The sequence below is a fragment of the Copadichromis virginalis genome, linkage group LG12 (genome assembly GCF_057382275.1).
Source record: "Copadichromis virginalis isolate Kocher_CV1m ecotype Utaka linkage group LG12, C_Virginalis_male_GT1.1, whole genome shotgun sequence".
Taxonomy (NCBI): Eukaryota; Metazoa; Chordata; class Actinopteri; order Cichliformes; family Cichlidae; genus Copadichromis; species Copadichromis virginalis.
The window spans coordinates 6976949-6992543 of NC_140629.1; the positions used below are offsets into that span (position 1 = coordinate 6976949).

The 15595-nt window shown below is 39.0% G+C and overlaps 1 protein-coding gene across 1 annotated transcript in view; it reads right to left on the reverse strand.

Annotated features, from left to right (window-relative positions):
• hk2 (hexokinase 2) overlaps nt 1-12857 on the reverse strand; it is a 50731-nt gene extending 37874 nt beyond the window's left edge. Inside the window, exons 1-3 of the mRNA XM_085474514.1 lie at nt 12567-12857; nt 6202-6364; nt 3204-3352 (exon numbers count right to left, since the gene is read on the reverse strand). Coding sequence (XP_085330640.1) covers nt 3204-3352; nt 6202-6364; nt 12567-12629 — 375 coding nt within the window. The 5' untranslated portion in view covers nt 12630-12857. The remainder of the gene's footprint in view (nt 1-3203; nt 3353-6201; nt 6365-12566) is intronic.
• Between the last annotated feature and the right edge of the window lie 2738 nt (nt 12858-15595).

Sequence of the window (15595 nt, forward strand, 5' to 3'; positions counted from 1 at the left end):
CGAACACACATGAGTAAATATGTTTTATTGCTCCATGTTTGTTTTAAACAGAAGAGCTTTTCTACTGATAATCTTTCCAAAGAAGTCATACTTGTTCAGTCTTTTTCTAACTGTACTGACACAAACTTTAACATTTAACATGCTAAATGAGCCCTGCAGAGTCTGGCATGTAGCTCTTAATAAACAGTGGCATGAATCTGCTAGGAAACCCACTCCTGGGAAGATTGTGGCCCTGTGTTAACACACACCTGGTTCCTCCACAGCAGAAAATTCTCAAAACTTCTGCTTTTATGGAGAAACAATTAAATAAGCACATTTGATTGGTTTGCAGTAATGCTCTCCTTTAATGCTCAGTAGTATGATGTTAAATGCAAAGCAAAATTACACAACATTAAAATAAAACGCGAGGATTTTTTTGTCACTCTAAAACAAACAAAGGATAATTATACATGCCTAACTGTTATTGCAATATTATTAAAATTTATAAACCAAGCATTTGATCTCTTTCATGCACTGAGTTCAGTTCAACAGTCTTAAAAGAGCGACACTGAGGTTGTTAATTAGTGTGTTGTTTTGGTTTTCATGTTGAGCTACATCAGTGGTTCCCAAACTTTTTTGCTAGGCACCCCTTTGTTTTACAAGAAAAAATGGCTTTGGCTTAGAATGAAGTTGGTTTGGAAACATATTCAGCTATGCTTGATCTCCTGCTTTGCGTTTGTGTAGGCGCCCCGTGCTAGCAGTGTCCAAGCGTTGTTTTTGTTTTTTTCTGCTGTGGCAAATGGGTGCAAGCCTTTGACCACAAACTTACTGCTCGGTGACATTCGTCTATCCTGGCCTGAAAGGAGACGCTACCGGTAGACTGCAGTGAGAACTGCCAGCATCTGAGCCAGCCACACTCTGTCTGTCTCTCTCATCATGGTCACCTAAATGCACAGTAATGGCAGGTTTTGTAATAAGGCAGATCGCGCTAACATAATATGCACTGTTAGTTGATTATTTACCTGCCGCATTAACGGGAGAGGACGTGCAAACGTTACCGCTGCTGTTGGGTTGAGATTCACGAGTCGAGCGGAATTAAAAACACGACATTCATTTAAGGTCATCGCGTGTTTTGTGAGCAAATGCTTTTGCATATTCGTAGTGTTTCCTCCCTTAAATGAAATATCTACTTTGCAAGTATTGCAAGTTGCCCTGTTGTCAGCCGTTCTCGTAAAGTATAATCAAACTTTTGAGCGTTAGGCGCCGCGTTTCCTGCCAGGTAAATGACGCTCCGCAACGTGGTGACGTCATCCGGGGCGACTGGAATCGATAAGGGAATCATTTGCAAAAATGGCAAACAATTCCAAGGAATTGAAACAGTGGGAACCAGTTCTCAACAAGAACCAGTTTTCAATACCCATCCCTAGTGGTGATATACAGTGGGGCAAAAAAGTATTTAGTCATTTTAAGTGGGGGAACTTGCAAAAGTATTCGGCCCCCTTGAACATTCCCACATTTTGTCACATTACAGCCACAAACATGAATTAATCTTATTGGAATTCCACGTGAAAGACCAACACAAAGTGGTGTACACGTGAGAAGTGGAACGAAAATCATACATTATTCCAAACATTTTTTACAAATAAATAACTGCAAAGTGGGGTGTGCATAATTATTCAGCCCCCTGAGTCAATACTTTGTAGAACCACCTTTTGCTGCAATTACAGCTGCCAGTCTTTTATGTCTCTACCAGCTTTGCACATCTAGAGACTGAAATTCTTGCCCATTCTTCTTTGCAAACAGCTCCAGCTCAGTCAGATTAGATGGACAGCGTTTGTGATCAGCAGTTTTCAGATCTTGCCACAGATTCTCGATTGGATTTAGATCTGGACTTTGACTGGGCCATTCTAACACATGGATATGTTTTGTTTTAAACCGTTCCATTGTTGCCCTGGCTTTATGTTTAGTGTCGTTGTAAAAAATGTTTGGAATCATGTATGATTTTCGTTCCACTTCTCACGTGTGCACTACTTTGTGTTGGTCTGTCACGTGGAATTCCAATAAGATTAATTCATGTTTGTGGCTGTAATGTGACAAAATGTGGGAAAGTTCAAGGGGGCCGAATACTTTTGCAAGCCACTGTAACTGATCATCAGCAAGTGTGAGCCTGTCTATAAAAGCAGAGGTTTTCAGTAGCTTGCTGTCCATTAGTTTGGGAAGGGTTGGAAGGGCATTTCCAAACAATGTGAACTCCTTTTTCTTTCTACAGTGAAAAAGATTATTCACATGGGAAAAACATTCAAGGCAGCTGCCACGCTTCCCAGGGAACATCATAGTAAATTTAATGCTCAGACAAAACACAAAACATTTTAGAATCTACAGACCTCAGGTGAGCATGTTCAATGTTAAAGGTCATGACAGCACTATTCGAAAAAGACTGAACAAATATGGCTTGCTTGGAAAGGTTGCCAGGAGAAACATCTCTCTGAAAAGAACATGTGAGCAAACATTAATTTGGCAGAGTTGCAAAGTCAAGGCCATTGCATCAACCATGAACTCCTCTGTATCCAAAAGTTTTCTAAAGTCAACTATAAGGTCATCTGTTAACTACTAGAGCTTGGTCACGGTTGGGTTCTGCAACAGAACAGTGATCCCAAACACAGTAGCATGTCTACAAGAGAACAGCTGAAAGAGAAAAGAATCAAGGTGTCCCAGTCAAAGTCCAGTCCTCAACCTTAAGAGAGCGGTTAAGAAATGAACGCCTGCAAAGAGTGGGCCTAAATTCCTCCACAATAATTTGAGAGACTGAAAAGTATTATTTTAAGTTATTAATTGGTGGTCCTATAAGTTACTGAATGATGCAGAGTGTGTAGTTTTGCACATGCTGCTTCTGCATTTTGGCTTTGAGCATAAATAATGACACAGTATAAAATCTCATGTGTAATTGTTCATCTGAGGTTGTATTTACCTCATTCTAGCACACTGTAGGGATCAGAGTTTATTTCATTAGAACTAAAAGACAGTCTTTTCTTTTTGCCTGTATAGATGTACTTCAAATAAACTAATGATAATTTAATTGTCATTTTTGGGTTGATGAGGCCAATTTCTCCTGTCAATGTGCGTGCTTCGTTCTTCGTACATGGCTCGTAAACCTCAGCGATAGCAAAGCACACGGTAAAAGAAAAAACATAAATTAGCCTTCCATAATGTGGAACGCGTCTTACCTCAGACCCGCTGCCTCTCATGATGTGTTCAGGAATGTCGTAAATCTGACTTTCCATCTCCACTTTTTGCTCGCCATTACCCATGACTTTGACCAGAAGCACTCGGAAGTTTGATCCACCAAGGTCGAGGGCCAGGAATTGTCCTTGTTCTTTTCAACAAAAGAATAAACCCAGAGTTACATACAGCACAACACTAATATATATATATATATATATATACATATACATATACATATATATACATACATATTCTATACACACACACATATACATATATATACATACATATTCTATACACACACACACACACACACAGGTGGCTGCCAGTGTTACTCCTCACTCCTCACCCTTGTAGTAGATACTCTCATGGTAAAGAGGATATATAGGATAAATTTGAACATGTTATGTGTGAATGAATTATCTAAATACTTTTTGGTTTGAGATGAGAACATCTTGCCTCAAGACAAAATCCACTTTTTTCAAGGAACACATTTTCACTGGACACGTCATTTACACCAACTCTTTACAGTCTCATATGAACAGTAGAGCAGGGCGATATGACCAAAAGTATTTATCACGATATACATTTGAAAATTTGCGATAACGATATAACTGACGATATTAGGGCTGAACGATTATGGAAAATAAATCTAATTGCGATTTTTTGCCCCAATATTGCGATTGCGATGCGATATGCGATTATTTTTTAAGGTCTTTGTCTTCTGTATTATTAAACAAAGACAAGCAATACATCATATAGTATGGCCAATACTATATTACATTAATTTTAAACTGTTCTTTCCTGGAAGACAGACCTCTGTTATGATGACATGAGGTGATGCATGAATTGATGACTGACATTTTTATTTAACTTCTTCAATCACAACAGTATATTTGAACATACACAATAGTTTATTTTTAGCTTACAAACATCTGAGCATAAAGTGCTGACAAGGAACCCTGGTGTAAACATTAAAATGAAAGTCAGTACAATGTGCAGATTGCAGAAATATACATAAAAAAAATCAGTGGCTTTACCACACTCAGTTTTTCGACATCTGTGAACTACTACAGTCATTCAATTAAAAAATAATATTAAATAAATAAAACTAATAAATAAAAAATACACACATCTTACTGATCTCTGCAGTCAGTAACATTACACATAAAGTGCAAACATAATAGCAATTGTATAAACACACACACAAACACGCCTTTAAAGTTTAAAGGCGTGAAATTGGACGGTCTAGCCTTCTGATTAGCTAATCAGAACTAGCCTTCTGAATCAGAAGGCTAGTTCTGATTAGCGTCACCGCTGTCTCGGTGGAGTTTAATAAACTCGGCCGTCTGCTTCTTGCTATCTAAAATATAACCAGACACTGGTGTAAATTCTCGACTGTCTCATATTTCTGTTTAATAAGTTTTCTGTTTGACGTTTAGTCAGCTGTGTGAAAACCAAGGAGGAACCCACCCGGGGGATTAATAAAGTTTTATTTTATCTAATCTAATAACTTTAATCTCAGCCAAACCGATTTACTCACGAACAAACAAAACACTGAAAAAAGCCCAACAATAACATTTTTAGGTTGTCTAAGTGACTTATATATTACGTTTAACCCGAGCAGCGAAACTCCGCGGTGATCTGAAAATGATGTGCCGGGAGTTGTGCCGTTCTCGGCCGCATCAGTAACCCTCGAGCTCCCGGCTAGCTGTCGAGCTGGTGGGTAGCAGACGCCTCTGAAAACGTCGAAGCACTTTTGCAAATATGGGATATCTTGATAAACCGAGCAGATATTTGATGTTTACACAACTACTTTCTCGCCTGAAAATATGTTAAAAGTTTATTTTGTGACCCAGAAAGATTAGTATGAGTAATTTTAAAACTTAGTAGCGGCCACCATTGCTGGAAACTGGAGTTTGGCTGGGATATGGTAGTAATTTGGACAGCCTTCGGCGCGTCGCTGTGACGTAATCAGTCTACAAATGCGGCCTCAGGAGGATGCAGCCCATGAATTTGGACATGTCCAGAGTATAATCGCAGCCTTTGCGGTTAGAAAATTGCACTTGATCATGTCGCGATATTATCGCAAATGCGATATATCGTTCAGCCCTAGACGATATAATTGACACTAGACAAAATACTTTACAACTCCACAACTTTATTAGTGCAAAAAACCCCATCAATGTATTTTCACTTAAACAAGCAGCTGTTTTTTTATGTGCATTAAAGTTATATAAAAATTTAACAGTGCAAATGCAAATTCCTTGCTGACAGTTTAACCAAAAGGCATTTCCAGTGGAAACTGGCCGACATATCCTCAGCATAACCATGTATAATATCCACAAAACTTAAAAAGAGGTTATACACAAAATACGGTAATATTATGTTGAAGCACAGTACGCATCACTCCGCGAGGCTCCTGCCTACGATAGCCGTAATGCTCCAACAACCCATCAAGCGTTGCGGCTTCATAGCTTAGCAAAGTCGCACTAAAACATTTGACAGATTTTCGAGCGCCGTGTACATAAAATAGTTTCGAGGTCAGTAAACACAACCAGAATTCATACATAAGGCACACGGGATTATAAGGGGCTCTGTCGATTTTCAGAAAAATCAAAGGATTGATTTTAAGTGCGCCGTATTTTCCAAAAAACACGGTAATAACGACGGCCCGCTAGCATGCGCTACCGAAAATAGTGCTTTGTTGTGTATTTGACGGACGAAAGCTAAACCAGTTCCACACCACTGAAGTTGCAGCATTTTCACAAACCAATTCTGGTTCATCCGTTTCATTCAACGATCCACTTTTGCCTTCTCATTCTGTGTCGCTGCCATGTGCGTATGTAAACAAAGGCACTGCGCATGCGCGTTTTACCCATATTCTATCCCGATATTTCATTTTCCTCTCGTTGCCCAAAATTACACCGGTATTACCGTGAATGGTATGATATAGCCCAGCCTTAATGAACATTATCCTGTACGTGAAACGGGTATTACCTGTTCCGTCAGGAGTGGAGCGCACAAATGTGGGCAGCATCTTGACAGCAGCGGTGGGGTTGGTGTCTCTACACAGGCCTTTGTCCATCTCTCGACGAAATCGTAGTGACACGTCCATCAAAGTCTTATCTGACAGCTGGAGGTTGTGAAGGTATTTGTCCACCTAGATAAATAAATAAGTAATTAATTAACAAAGTTAGTATTTCCTAAGTACTAGATTAGTCTGCATCAGAAAATATAACATGCATTACAGTCTTCCTTGGCAGGGTTCAAAAGGATAATTGCTTAATAGCATGTAGCTTCCTTTCAAGTGTTGAAAAAAAAAAAAAAAAAACCCCCAAAAAAAACCACACAAACTCAAATAGAAACACAGAGTAAACAGCATCATCATGTTAAAGTTAAAAATAAATGCCAAATGACTTCTTCTAGTTTCCCCAACTGGTAACTGAAGACGTTGACATTGTGTAGCTTGATATTTAAAACTCCCAACACAAGGTGTGCTCCAGCTGCTTCAATACGTGACTGTTAGACTCTTTGTTCTTCACTTCTATACATTTTGTATAGAAGATGTTACTTTTTGCACCAAACTTGTGTCCATACTGTGGTATCCTACACCTGAGGGCATGGAAGTGAGCCAGACCAGTGAAAGGCCCCTTCTGTCAGTGTGTAGTTTAACTTTACACTCACTTAATCCATGAGATGGGAAAATATAAGAAAAAGAAGTGTAATTTCAACATGTCTCAGTTTCTCTACGTGATTAAGTACTGCTGCTGCATTAAATGAAAGAAATCTGTCACCAGAACTAATACTGGGCTTAAAGTGGAAGAAATTTGCCCACACTGTCCTGTAGTTATAATGCAGAATGTTTTTGTTAATTCACATAAAATGTCCTGTTGTATTCATTTATTTTACTGTGGACATATTAAAAAAAAAAAAGACTTCTAAAAGAACTGGAACTTTCCTGTCATTTAACAGTTTCTACTATTATTTTATTACTTCCGTGTAGCATGAATGTCCACGGGGGAGGTCTTTATGGGTGGGACAAACAGTGAAAATTATGAGAACAGCTAAAAGTCCAAAATCCTTCAAATTTTCCAAAACCATCTAGTGGGCCGCACTGGAGTCTTTACCAGGCCAATTCTGCCCCCCAGGTCTTATGTTTGACACCCCGCCTAAGACGTCCCAACAAAGAAAGAAATTAAAATTATTCTGAAAATCCTTACAAGATTTTGTAGGCAAACTTAACAGTCTGGAGCAAGGCTAAAGCAAGAAGGTAACAAAAAATTTCACGTATTGTTCAAGATTTGAGAGAAAAAACAGCTATAACAGAAATTAATGAAAATAAGCCCATTTCAACAACTCAACTCTGGTACTAGGTCACTGTGGTCCTCGGGTTGGACCGTGTATCTAGGGAACACAATGGATTGAATGTTGTAGTCCTTGTACATCAGTACTATGAAAGTGGAAATTACACTTTCTGAAAGGAAGAGACTAAGATTCGGCAGGAAAATAGGCTGATACCACACACAGACACACACACACACACACACACAGTGATATTACATAAGTACATAGTACATAAAAATACACCTGCAGATTCTTCACATGGCTTATATAACGCGTCTCTGTTCCAGTGAGTTAAAAGAGCAAATTTCTCAATGAATATGGCATTTTCTCTTATTAATAAAGTATAATGCATGTACTGCATGTAACCCAGATCTCTCCAATACCTAATTTAAAAAAAAAAAAAAGGACACTTTTGTTAAAAATAGATTTTCTTTTTTCAGTGCGAGGGTCTTTCTCAGTATTATCCATCTCCTCTCGGACTCTTCAGGCCCACAGGTATTAGTTTTGCTGGAGCGTGGAAACAGCTTTTGATAGAGTAAAATGGAGATATTTATTCTATACTTTGAAGGGATTTGACAAGGGGCGAAACATTATCCAAAGCTCCAGTCTCTATTCCAACCTGTTCAGCGTTGGTAGAGGCAGAGGTACCCTCTTTGACCGCTTATTTGCAATTGCTATTGAGAGTATTTCATTAGCCTTTCACTAACCTTAACTCTCTTTATTGACCTCAAGAGAGGATCAATAGCAGGTGTAATTCAGAGCTTTCCCATGTCTGGGGTGTTGCCTCAGGAAGGGCAGCTGGTGCAAAAATCTGCCAGATCAAATACGTGGAGCTGCCTGCTGTGGCGACCCCTTGTGAATGAGGGAGCTGTATGAACTGTTGACACTGACTGGATTAGGACCCAGGAGGAGCGCTATCATCTTGATAGATGCAAGAATCTTTATCTTATCAACCATTTTCTCTGTCAACTTTAATTTTCTCTCCAACTGCTACACCACAGGAAGACTACACTATAAGAATAATAAAATCGACGCTTCTTTAAACTCCTCAATACGCGCAAATTATCTTGAAAATTGTCTTTACTTACTTTGAAAGTGAAAAAAGGCATATGTGTTAGGTTAACCAGTGATTCTAAACTGGCAGTAGGGATGAATGTGAGCGTGAATGGCTGTTTATGGCGCCCTGCAGCAGCAACTTGCTCATTGGGAGTCCTGCTATCCTACTACCTCCCCTTTGACAGCTGGGATGGGCTACAGCAGCATTTAACCTCTTGTAGACAGCGCTTCCTATCCTTCTCAAGAGGAGAGCTACACATCTCATACGAGTCACGAGCTATCAGGACTCATTATCTGCTCCTAGAACAGTTCTGAACCATGATCGTGACTGTCCCGTCCTCCACAATATAACTGTATGTGTTCTTCACAGGCGCCTTGTACCGTTTTCTTTTGTGGAAAGTGACAGACTATGCTAAGCTTATGCTTCAGAAGAAAAAACAAACACTGTACAGTATGTTACCAAAGCCTGAAATTACACACACACACACACACACACACACACACACACACACACACACACACACACACACACACACACACACACACACACACACACACGTACAAGCTGGACACTATAGGGGGCTACTACAAAGCTTTATTGTAAGTTTCTTGCTATAATTTCTAAAAGCAGGTTTTTACTTTGTTATTAGGGGATTATTAAGTCTAAAGGGATGGGAATTTATACTTCATTCATTCATTTAAAATTTAATTTAGAAAGAGAAGAGGTCTGATTCTTTAAATGTTCCCCTCAGCAGGAGTATCTGACAGACCAATTCACGTTTTGTAATTATAAGCTGAGTGTGAGTAAACAGCCTCACAGCAAGAGAAGCTGTTAAAGGTTTCGTAGATGAATGGTAGCGTCAATGAACAAGCAAAATCATCAATTCATACAATTCCCCGTTTCTAAACGTCAGTAAGACAAAGGAGCTGATAGTGGACTTCAGCACTAAGCAGGAGAGGAACTACCAGACCCCCGTCATCAACGAGTGCCCAGTGGAGAGAGTGGACAGCTTCAAATACCTCGGAGTTCACATCACGCAGGACCTGTCATGGTCCTGTCACATCAACACCGTGGTGAAAAAGGCCCGTCAGCGTCTCTACCACCTCAGACGCTTGAGAGACTTCCAACTGCCCTCCAAGGTGCTCAGGAACTTTTACTCGTGCACCATAGAGAGCATCCTGGCGGGAAACATCTTAACCTGGTTCGGGAACAGCACCATGCAGGACAGACGAGCTCTACAGAGGGTTGTGCGGTCAGCTGAGCGCACCATCCGCTCCGAGCTCCCTGACCTGCACTCAATCTACAGCAGGCGGTGCTGGACCAAGGCCAGGAAGATCGTGAAGGACCTCAGCCATCCCAACAACGGACTGTTCTCTCTGTTGAGGTCAGGAAAGCGATTCCGCTCCCTGAAGACCAACACAGAGAGACTGAGGAGGAGCTTCTTCCCGCAGGCGATACGGTCTCTCAATCACACCACCACACAGTACTGACCCACACATATGGTTCTTACACACACACTGGACTTTCTGGACATTGTTTTTGCACACATTGTTTTTTTGCACAACACTGGTCACTATATTCTTCATTTCCGGTTAATACTTGTACAGCTGCTGTTATTGTGTATATATTTATTTATATTTAGATTTCTTCATACATTCTTATATAGTTCTATATTGTGTATTTTGTTGTACAGTTATTTTATTTTCAACTTTAATTTATATATTTTATCTTATTCTTCCCAGTTAAATTTACCCTTCATTCTAATTTGTGTTGTACAGTTATTTCATTTTGAACCTTAATTTATATTTTATTCCTTCTTAGTTAAATTTACCCTTTTTAATTTTTCATATTTATTTCCTATCTTATTCATAGCCTTTTCCTTTTTTGTTTTCTTTAGGTCACGAGCAGTTGTCCAAGCATTTCACTACATATCGTACTGTGTATGACTGTGTACGTGACAAATAAAATTTGAATTTGAATTTGAATTTGAATTTAAATGACAGCAATGACTGGAGTGCAACAATAGGAGAAAAAAGCAAAACAACAGAACAAAAGGCCAAATGAGTTCCATTCAGCCATTAATCAAAAAGAATCAGCTCAAAAGGTCCAAGGGTAATACTGCTGTAATTTCGTTTTGGCTATTTTGACAAATTGCATAAGATTACCACCAGAAACACTGAATAAGAAGTCAAACCGTAGGTAATGAAATGAAAAAGCAATGAAAAGATTGTTCAAAATGGAATACAAAAGGAATTACACTGTCTGAAATGGCAGTAAATTCAAGTTTTATTACGCTATTATTTAATAGTAATTATCAGGCATGTGCATTTTCACCCATACAGTTTAACTTGCTTACATAAGCTGATCACTAAGCACCCATCTTTCGCATACAGTCTCGTAGGCAATGTACAGATTATATCTATTAGTATGCAAGGGCTAGCCTAGAAAGAAGGCTCTATCATGTAAATGTTACAGTCCTGTGACTTGCAGGCTTTTAATTTGAAGCAGTCACAGGAAGTGTTTGTACTAGGGTTGCTAATCATCCCTGTGTTTTCACGAATGATGACGTGTGTTTTAACTGTGAGCCTCTGGGCATCGTGAAAAGGACAAGTTGTGCAGAAGACTGTAGCTATCTGCCTGATCTCAGTCAAGACAGATTTTCCCATCTCTACCGCGTTAACAGCATAACACAGTCCCTTCACCAAAGCATGTCACTAACTTATCAAACAGAACGTGTTCGAATTAAGGGGCTGGCCTTGAAGCCTGTGTCAATAATGATAAAAACAAAAATTCCTGCAATGAATTTTCTTTTACAAATTTAAATATTTTTGAAAATATTATGTATAATGACAATATAATAATACTGTAAACTTGTATTGTATGGTGTCATGTCATTAAGTAACCTGTCCCAAGCCTGAATAAATAGAAGGGTTGCATCAGGAAGGGTCGCAGCATAAAAACTGCACCAAATCAAACTTCTGCACACATCCGCTGTGACAATCCCTTGGGAAAGCTGTAAATACCACGTCATTAAGTAACCTTCCTATTGTGGATGATTTTATTTTCCCATTAATCCATTTTCTTACACTTATCCAAATCAGGTTTGCAGGGGGCTGGAGCCAAGCCGAGGTATCTGAAGAGAACCCACACACACATGCAGAATCCAAGCAACAAGGCTCCAGTCAGATGGGGGACTCAGACCCAGGGTGTTCTTGCTGTGGTGCAACAGTGCTAATCGCTTTTCCACTGTGTCACCCTGGGTTTGTTTTATTGTTATTAAGTGTTTTCTTTTGTTTTGGGCACACTGCAAATTTCTTAAATAAAATCTGGAGCTTTCTGCAGCAATGATGGCTTTTTCCTGTTATAAATGAACCATCAAGAACATAAAATTCAAGTCGTAGCAGTTAAAACCCAGGTTTATTGATGATATGGGACGGTGCTATAAGTATATCCCCACTGAGCTTAATGGGACACAAATGACAGGAACTACTAAAGTTTTTAACATTACTGTGCTTTTACTTCCCTGAACAAGTTTTCCACACTTTACCGTTTCTTCCAAGAAAAGGGCGTTAACGATTTCCCCATACAGAGAGTAAGAAAGGGACACACACACACACACACACACACACACACACACACACACACTGCATTGACGAAACCTGATATGACATTACCTTCTCTATAGAGTGCGTAATAAGCTTTATTGAATCCTGTTACCCAATGCATTGCTCATACTTCCTCTAGTGTGAGCAATGAAGTGGGGTTAATTAAGTTAACGGCAGATTTTTTGGCCAAAGAGGAAGAAGTAATAACACGCAAACAATACATGCTAACAGCCTAGCGACCTGTTTGACCCCGGTTTCACGTCCTCCCTGAGACGTATCAAGTTCAAATGTCACGTCACCATACTGGAGATAGCTACCAAAACATAACTAGCGGAGTGTTGAACGCCAGTACTCACTTTATCTGCTTGGTCATCGTGGAGTTCCGTGCTGTAATTAGCCAGAGGGTTCGAGGTTGACATCTTTAGTCAGGGATGTGTGGCGAATTTACGTCCTTCCCGTCCTCCTACTCTACAGACTTACAGAGAAATTAAATACAAACACAGCTCCCTTAAATAACAAACACACAACAGTGCTAACTTGTCTTAAATTCGTAAGTTAAACTCGTCTTTAAAAACAGAGTTGTGCAAAAAAAAAAAAGTCTAGTGAAACTTCCAGCTTCCTGGACCTGGTAGTGTGGTGACGTCAGAGAGAAAGAAGGGCGCCGATTGGCTGCAGAGATGTCGCGGTGATATCACTTTTCTCCAAAAAAATTACAGAACAACAGTGCTGAGGTACTACAAAATTTGGTATCGAAGTGATACAAAGTGAATACAGGGCCAGTATTAAAGATACCAATATCAATACTGATACTGTTACTTTTAAGACAGCCGATATTGGGTAGGGCAGTGTGTTATGATGAATCATCATCAGTTTCCAAATTCATAACAGAATTTAATGACCGCTAAATCACTACGATTTTTTACTTTCCACAATACTTAACACAACAAAGGACACCATTCAGCCTTTCATGTGTTTTGAAACTTGAATTTAAACGTTGTTTAAATGTGCTATAGGCTATAGATATAATACATGTGACAGTCAACACAAAAAGGTTTTTTCAAAAAGGACATTTTTTATGGTGCATGTTTGAGGAGGAGGATTTTTTTCATTTGCATAAAATAATGCAATAAACACAATTCAGTGAGCTACACACTGTCCAACTCCAGGCCTCAAGGGCCAGTGTAATGCAGGTTTTAGGTGTGTCCTTGATCCAACACAACTTCTTTAAATGGCTAAATTACCTCTTCAATATGTCTTGAAGTTCTCCTGAGGCCTGGTAATGAACTAATCATTTGATTTAGGTGAGCTGACCCAGGGTGATATCTAAAACCTGCAGGACACTGGGCCTTGAGGCCTGGAGTTGGACACCCCTGACTTAGAGGATAGAGACAACATATCAATCCTAGTATTAATCTGTTACCAAAACCAGCGTTTTAATCGATGCTATCAATATTTGGATTCATCCGCCTATTTCTACAGTACAGAGATGTTTCAGATATGAACCAAACAATAGGAACGCAATTTCTCAGCCGTTTGTTGATACTTTGCAGATTGTGATTTTTATACAAGGTACAATAGTGTATAAAATTCACTTCAGGCAGGTTCCAAATTTTATCCAATACCTCAATAATAAACAACTCAAACAAGGAAATAAACAAAAGGAAATAAACAAAAGGAAGGAAATAAAAAAAAAAGAAACAAATGAAACAAAACAAAAAAAACACACATTTTCAAAGATGCTTGGAACATCCTGGCACTTATAATCCAAATTTCTCTCATTAAACGACTTGTAAACAGTATTGGTGTATGTATGCCCACACTTGATAGCATCGAAGGCCCCCTCTTCTGAGTGATCCTTGCATCACGTGAACATCTATTTATAGAATGATTTCGAAAGTTATGTTTGGTCACGGCGGTATGTGACCAGAGGGATTTGATTGAAGGGCATAGATCAAATGGAAAGACGTGTGGGCAGGTACTGTTATAAGCAGAAATAATATGTTGCTTTTCACATTCTTTTGTTCTGAAACTGCTCAGACAAAAACTCAGTAAGTCTGGTTCCTATATTTAAACAATGTTACCACTAGCAACAATAACAAAATATATGATAAGATCAAAACTTCCAAGAGTATATCTGAAGGGAAGAAGTTCCTGTGGTCTCCATTAAAATGATGGAACAATATCTTACACAGAACTATCACCATGCAAATCTAACTCACATTAACCCAGTTCAAAACTTCATAACACATCTTTTTTTCACTTACTCAGTGCAGATCAGCACCAAAAACTATTTCACATATAAATCTTCTTCGCACATGACCACACATGCACAGACAGACACACACATCCACATATGTGCAATACCACTAAGTGTAATTTTTCTAACAAAACATAGTATGTACATTTTATTTTACATAGTATGTTATTCTTTTTATCTTATTCTATTCCACTGTTTTCCTTAATTTTTAGTGCTTGTAACTTCGCACTGTCCACCCAACAAATTTCCCACGTGTGGGGCTAATAAATGCTTAAAAATTCAGACCTTCCTTACACAAGTGGCACTCATTCAATCCTACACAAAGAAAGCAACAAATGTAAGTGCAGTAAAAGCAGTAAGTAACCACCACATGCCCTATATAGTTTATAAAAAGCAATGTACACAGATGTTTCAGTACAACACAGGGCAACCTGATTATGCTGAAGTAGGGTTGTGCTCTTTATCCTGCATGCCTCATTATCATTCAATGAAGAAGAACATCTGGAAGTACTGTCCTTTGTTTTGCTCTTGTCTTCCTCCTCCTCTTCCTCCTCTGCACCTTAGATTGTTCGCAAACAACCATCCGTCTTCCATCACCACATTAGCAACACTTGTTGAGTTTTTGCCTACAAGTGAATTGTTGTGAAAATACATTTGAGAGTGTTTGAAGCAGTTTTGCATCAGGAGCATATATACTGTTTTAGTGTTTACTTACATAACTTGGTCAGCTTTCGGAGCTTTGTTGCTAAAGAACTAACTCTGGCTCTCTATACCATGCGCTCAGTGTCCTAAGACAACTTTATGAATCTCATTATTCTGGGAAAAACTTTTCTCGATTTCATCTCATTAAAACAGATTTTGTATCATGAAACACTTTTGATGCACCGCAGATGGCAAAAGTAAACATTACCACAGCACAGATGTTATATCTTAGACCCAACAACTCAGAGTAGTTAATGAATCTCACAGTAGTTACATTTTATTGACCTCCATCTCCGTGATATGTGAGTTTTATTGTTGAATCGAGGATTTTAGTGTCAGATGTTTGCTGCCTTTATAATGCCGTGTAGTATATTTTATCACGAATTTGCTGTGGTGTGACTTTTTGTTTAAAATTCACCTTTCTGC